This window comes from Rhinoderma darwinii, chromosome 2 (genome assembly GCF_050947455.1).
Source record: "Rhinoderma darwinii isolate aRhiDar2 chromosome 2, aRhiDar2.hap1, whole genome shotgun sequence".
Lineage (NCBI taxonomy): Eukaryota > Metazoa > Chordata > Amphibia > Anura > Rhinodermatidae > Rhinoderma > Rhinoderma darwinii.
Window position 1 is genome coordinate 418,097,857 of NC_134688.1, and position 7,001 is coordinate 418,104,857.

Consider the following 7,001-nt stretch of genomic DNA (forward strand, 5'->3'; position numbering starts at 1 on the left):
CAATTTCATCCTACAACAGGACAATGACCCAAAGCACACCTCCAAATTATGCAAGAACTATTTAGGGAAGAAGCAGGCAGCTGGTATTCTATCTGTAATGGAGTGGCCAGCGCAGTCACCAGATCTCAACCCCATAGAGCTGTTGTGGGAGCAGCTTGACCGTATGGTACGCAAGAAGTGCACATCAAGCCAATCGAACTTGTGGGAGGGGCTTCTGGAAGCATGGGGTGAAATTTCTCCCGATTACCTGAGCAAATTAACAGCTAGATTGCCAATGGTCTGCAATGCTGTAATTGCTGCAAATGGAGCATTCTTTGACAAAAGCAAAGTTTGAAGGAGAAAATTATTATTTCAAATGTCAATGTCTTGACTATATTTTCTAGTCATTTTGCAACTCATTTGATAAATATAAGTGTGAGTTTTCATGAAAAACACAAAATTGTCTGGGTGACCCCAAACTTTTGAACGGTAGTGTACATACATGACAACATACATACATGACAACATACATACATGCAAACATACATACATGAATAAACTCACCTAAGACGTTCCCACGAAGATCTGAACGGTCACTTTTCTTCTTACTGCTCCCATTCACAATAACAGAGCGGTGGGCGCAGATGACGTAATCACGTGGGCCTGATATGATTACGTCATCTGCGCCACAACGCATTGTTACTATGAATGCGAGCGGCACCAAGTAGAAGGAAAATGGCAAGTGACGGGACCGTTCAGAGCTCCGTAGGAACATCTTAGGTAAGTTTATTTTTATTATATATTTTTTGTTGTTCGCCGGGTGCTGATGCACCAAAATTACATTTAGTGACAGGGTGGGGGAGGGAAAAGTTGGTGGCCGAAACAGGGTGAATGTAGTGTAGTGTAGTGTTGTTGACATTCATGGTAAGTTCCTCTGAACCGGGCTTATCATGCCCGCTTGAGACGAACATTCTCCCGATGTTGCTAGAACTACAGTATCTAGCAACGTCGGGAGCGCGCACACTGCAGAGCAGAGCGGCTTGATTGACATCGAGCCGCTCACGCCCCTTTTTTTAAATGATAACCAGCACTTGCTGAGTTATCAAGTGTAAAAAAAAAGGTACTTAGGGAATGAATTTTTTAACAGCAAATTTTTTAAAATTAATTTCCTGCTTAGAATGTCTAAAAAACATTTTTTGAGTCAACTTGGGAATAACCCTTTAAGGCCCAAACTAGGCTGCGCCCTTAAGGGGTAAAGCAACTATCAAATATATCAATGTTTTACATCTCCTGTCACTCTTTGTCCTACAGGATATAATCCAGTACATATGGCGGCACGTTCCATACACTCTGTATTGTGTACATATGATACAATGTCCTGTCACCTACCACTGGATTAAACACGATGTCACACAAATAGCGCTGTGAAAGGTCGGTTAGGTGAATTGTATACACTGTGGTAAGTTGCAGCCGCGCACATAACAATTACCAGTCACACTTATGGATTGATGTTAAAGATTTATTTAAGGTTTTTGTGGATCAAAATATATAATGGTAAAGATGATGGTAATACAAGATACAGCAAAAACTACGGAATATGTCACAGTATATACTGTAGTATCAGTAAGGGGTGGAAAATCTGGATTCCACAGACACAAGAAGAGATGACATATTGTCCCGTTCTGAATCTGGTCTTCTGGGTGATATTGATGCCCTGGTGACCACATTGATGTCTCTTCTGTGACAGATGTTGTAGAAATGTTAAGTCTCGCCTTTGGAATTCTTGTAAGATGGCGGATTCTGCCCTTGGTTGTTATTGGTGTTGATGTTCTGTTGATATCTGCTGACTTGTTCTGGGGGGAGAAGCACACAACCCTATTAAATATTGATCATTCAGGCTGCTTGATAAATATAGAGAGGGGACACATCCAGAGGAACTTACCTTTCTATCAGCATTGATGGTGGCTCCTCCGGTGACAGGGAGCGCTATTCTCGCCAGATGTACTGCGGAATTGATGTTTATGCTGCAAGACAAATATTTGCTATAAATGTTCTATAATGTGTGTTTCTTAGCAGACACAAAATCTAGAAGACTTTTTAAGGTGATTTGAGGTAAATAAATTTCTTAATTTATCCTGGGGGTCACACTAGAAACCTTGAAGATGGTTGATGCAAGCAGTGGGTCTGACCTAGAGCTGCGCTCTTCAGCATGTTACGGGAACTTTCTAATGTTCCGATGTTTTATGCCCCGGAGATTGTGACTGTTCCTTAGGAGTCCTGCAAGATGCCAAGTAATGTCTTCCATCGATAACAATGTTCCTTGTATCCATCATTTTTGCTTAGAAGCTAATGCATCATAAAATCCAGTTGTTCCATCCATTCAGATGACCGGTTCCTTTAGGAAACTCATTGTACTATACTACATACATGCTTACAGTTGGGGACGTTGTTCCCCAAAGCCCACAACCTTCATTCAGAAATGAAAAAGTGTCTGAATACAAGGAGTTGGAATTTTAAGATTGAGAATACTTATTTACACTTTAGTTAAATTAGTTGATAAAATAAATTACAGATACAGAGGAAAACCTAAGAGATGGAAGAAAATTTTCACCGCAAACATAATAGACAACTACAAAGCTCTTACCTGTAAGGACATGAACAGATGCAGCTACTTTTTTTGTCCTTTCCTCCTAATGCCCGTTACATAGATTTTACGATCAAAGTGTCCACCAGCCAAGGGGATGCTGGAATGAGAAATATATTTATGTAAGACATACGATAATGTTAGCAGGTAACCACACTTTGCTTAGTTTCACATCCTATAATCCTCCAGCACTGTCACCAAGGTGTACAGCCACCTGCCCCAAAGTGTGAGCTCTGGCTATAAGGACCATGTAGTAATGACGGCTACTGAAAGTATCATACCAACAACATGGAGGAAAACATGACTTACTCATCTGAACCAGGCCTGATCTTTACTTCAAAGATTCCAAAAACAGGTCGGTGGTCTGAGGTCTTCAAAACAGGGCAAGAGTCGTATCTCAGGACTCGCACATCTCCCTCACATTGGCTTTTAAACAACACCCTGTCCTGTAGAGGTCATGAAAATAACAAATATCATTAGTGAAATCATATTATAATATATTATTAAACTGCAAAACATCACAGACCTAAATGTTGTGCCTACTTTATTTATATTGCAGAATATTGAGACTTTATTGCATTTTAGGTTTGACTTGGTCACACAGATTTCATTAAATAGGTATCCTTGACCCATGCTGGGCAACGACATATTACACTGGGAAACTGTGATGACAAACTCACTACATAAAAGTAAAATGAACTGAAAGCTTTGTTCATAAGAAATTACTCTTCCAACTATAATAATAACAATTCATTACATTGGGGGAGGAGGGGATTCATTATATAATGGGTGCTCTGGCCCATGGATTCTATTGTCTCTCAAGCTCTGTAGACCTGGAAATAAGATCTCTTACCGTATATGATGGAATTCTCTGCTTTGCTGATGTATCATAGGTGTCTGTGCCAATGTCAAACTTATATGTAGGAAGGAAATCAATGGTGTGCTCCTTGAACCCTAGAAATATGGACCCTTAAGTTGAAAGAAAAAAAAGTTGTCAGTATTAAAAAAAAAAAGGAGCAATTGATAATTTTAGCACTATATCAGAATTTGGGGAACATATCAACCATCATGTCAGTGATTTGTATTAATCTGTGGAAGTGGTTGTGGTATTAAAGGGGTTTTCCAACTTCTGACAACTGATGACATACTCACCAGATAGGTCATCAGTACATGATCTGTGGTGGTCCGACACCCGGACCCTGCACTAATCATCTGGTCCGGTGCCTTTGAGCACCGGACGTACATGCCGGATGCAGTTGGCGCCGGCCACGGAATTGCAGCCGAGCTGCAGTACTGCAACTCTGCTCCTATTCAAGTGAATAGGAGGCAGACCTACAGTTATGCATTATGGCAGCTATGCTATGTACGGAGCCAACTGCTTCCAGCTCCGTACATAGCATTGTGTGCCATAACATCCGGTGCCCGCAGGCCACTGGAGCAGCTGAACGGTGCAGCGTCCAGGTGTCGGACCTGCACCGATGATATACTGATGACCTATCCGGTGGATAGGTCATCAGTTGTCAGAAGGTGGAGAACCACTTTAATGAAGGTTGAGGAGTGATAGACATGTATCTACTAGTAAATATACCATTGTTCTTGGCTTCATTCAGATGGTCGTGTTTGAGGAGACTGGACATATCTTTTCCTTCGATCTTCTGCAGAAGAGATTCCACATTTTTTCTGACCTCTTTAAGTTGAAAATTGAGGTCTCCAAACCAAAACACCCGATCAAAGCGGCTGGTGACGTCCACTGTAGAATAAAAAAAAAAATTATAGCACATGACTGCTTTAGACACAACGGAGACAAATAGAGAGATAAAAGGATTCATAGGTTCAACCACATAAGTAATACTCACAGGCATTGGAGTTGATTCTTTCCGGAATAATTTGAGGCAGACGGAGACCCTCAGTGATGGTTTTATAGTCCTGGATCCTCTTGTTGACTGCCCCAACTGCCAACAAAAAAATACATATTAGCAGTGGCGGATGATCATATGGGCGGCCCGAACCGCATATTATTTTCAAAAAAACACATTGCAGCGCGCCACCGCTGCTAATGGAGAGGATGGGTGGGTGTGAGGGATTATACGGCCGCACCGTCCGCCCTGCTGCCTCTCTGAGGGGGAGGCGGCGCAACTGAAACCAGCCACCGCCACCCCCTCCTGCACTAATTGTACCTGCGTGTATCTGTATTACTGGCCACTCACAACATAGAATGAGATTGATAGATTAGAAAAAGTTTGATCAAACAGGAACGAACGAACGAACCTTTTATTTTTACCAAAACATTATTAGTACAGATCTCTTCATATCATCCCATATATTTCAGTTAATTATCAAATAGCAGCAATTTTATACAAAGTAAAACTGTACATGGTCATATATTAATATTGGAAATACTTACATCTCAGATGTGAATTAATAAAAAGGAAAGATGTTCCAAAGACGGTGAAGGCAACACCCAAGGCTCCTTTAGTTTTCACATGGTGGAATAGCCTGGTTGTTACATGGGTGTGCTCTACCTCTGTATAAGAAATTAAACACAAAAAGACGGATCAGTGGTTAAGAGTACTACATGCAACAATGGATTAGAAATTATTTCCAATTAAACTATGGAAATATTACTAGAACATAATTTCATACTTTGTAACTGTGGTGTGAACTTTTAGATCTCCAATACTCAGAAGTCAAGAATCTGAGAGCCAAGCTCTTAGGCATCTAATTCTAATAACTAAATAAGATGTTCCAGCTAATGACTACATTCAAGACTTCTTATGTAGACGTAGGAATGTGAATCTTACCTGAGCAGAACCAGATTAGTTCCCGTCGAACAAAGATGGTGAGATACAGGACTCCGAGCCCGGAGGAGTGGTATAATACATAGTGTGGTCCAAGGGTCTCCTGTAATTTTATCTCCCATTCCCGTCTACAAGAAGACACAATTTCAGATTTACATATTAATAAATGACACAAGATTAAGGTACTCAACTCATCTGTATCAACGCTCCATATAATAACCTCTGGAGATAAATTTTGAAAATTAAGGAGTGATAATACAATAAGTAGAGCATTGAGAGAGAATTTGTATCAGCCGCCGTGCTGTCCATCTGCAGTCATAGGCTGGTGTAAGGCAACCTGAGAAGACTTACCTGTTTGGACATCCTTCCTGAACGCCAATAACATAAATGTCTTTCGTATCATCTGATGGTAACAGCAGATCCTCCAGATTTTGCGGGTAATCCTGTTCAAAATATACAAACATTAATATTGTATACAAAGAGTGCCAACTAAACTGACATAGGGTAGAATATAACCTGTCTATGTGATATATTTAACTACAAACTAAAGAGACATGGTTACTGGCCCATTTCATCCAACTTGAGCTCGGGCACACTGAAGGGTCACAATAAATATTGTACATTACTTCTCACCTTTCCCTCCATATTCCAGGTGGCAACATATAGTCTCAACCGTCTATCTGGGAAATAGCGATCCAGTTCTTTAGCGCCGATCACAGCGCTGCTGCCTAAGTTTCTGTGAAGATATGGGGAGAATTAAAGATCTAGTGACTGTTATACCACAGCTCTGGATATCTGAGCAATGTATGAGAATTATTAGTTACATACCTTTTACGGATATTTTTGGAGCGCAGGCGGGTCAGCAGGCTGAATGCGCTCTTCTTGGTGTTCTTTGACGTAATGTCACAATATTTGCTGTGACTAAGATCGCTGGATTTTTCATCTGCCATATCTTTGATGACAGAAAACTTCTGGAGCGAGATGTTAGGCTCCTCCATAGTTGGTATGTCTCCCATCAGATTTCCTTTATCAGGAATTTGGGAGACATGATATTTCTTAGATTTTTTCCAAAAGGGCATGGTTGTTTAATGCCCGGGTGCAAAACTGCACCAATGTCCTTGGTAGAAAACCAGGAGACAGTCAAGATAGAATTTGACTAATCGCCACTAGTTCTCCGAAAATAGGACAAATCGCTAACCGTATAAGCAACACAGTAAGTAACACAGTGTCAATCCAACAGCAAGACCTAGAAAGACCAGAAAACAATAAGGGGGTCATTACTTGTGATGAAACTAGCTGGAAAAATTAGTTATTAAATGGGGTATTCCTATAACAGAATATTGTCAATCATAAGTGTCAGAAGATCACATGACTTGGGGTCTTGGACATGGGACCCCTGTTGATAACATTGTATTAGGTTTGGAAGCTGAAACAATGTATTGGTTGTTAAATTGACCATATGGCATTTTAAAGGGTTGAATTTTTTTTTATATTAATTGATAACCAGAATTTAGAACCTAAGTAATTGGAGTTAGTAATAAATACTTTTTATTGTTATCTTTTTTATTGTTATTATTATT

The 7,001-nt window shown here is 40.3% G+C and overlaps 1 protein-coding gene across 2 annotated transcripts; it reads right to left on the bottom strand.

Annotated features, from left to right (window-relative positions):
- Positions 1-1,497: 1,497 nt before the first annotated feature.
- On the bottom strand, positions 1,498-6,662 carry LOC142741460 (phosphatidylinositol polyphosphate 5-phosphatase type IV-like). 2 transcript variants are annotated; one of them, XR_012881152.1, is made up of 12 exons: positions 6,250-6,662; positions 6,055-6,157; positions 5,773-5,864; positions 5,425-5,549; positions 5,028-5,147; positions 4,480-4,575; positions 4,212-4,373; positions 3,477-3,592; positions 2,933-3,069; positions 2,624-2,723; positions 1,922-2,003; positions 1,498-1,832 (listed from the first exon to the last, which is right to left on the bottom strand). XR_012881152.1 is itself a non-coding variant. In XM_075850829.1 (11 exons), the coding sequence occupies exons 1-10, from the start codon at positions 6,498-6,500 to the stop codon at positions 2,648-2,650; spliced, it is 1,278 nt and encodes a 425-aa protein (XP_075706944.1). In that variant the 5' UTR covers positions 6,501-6,662; the 3' UTR covers positions 2,056-2,256; positions 2,624-2,647. The 2 variants fall into 2 exon arrangements, 1 of the variants encoding a protein (XP_075706944.1); XM_075850829.1 differs by lacking the exons at positions 1,498-1,832; positions 1,922-2,003 and adding an exon at positions 2,056-2,256.
- Between the last annotated feature and the right edge of the window lie 339 nt (positions 6,663-7,001).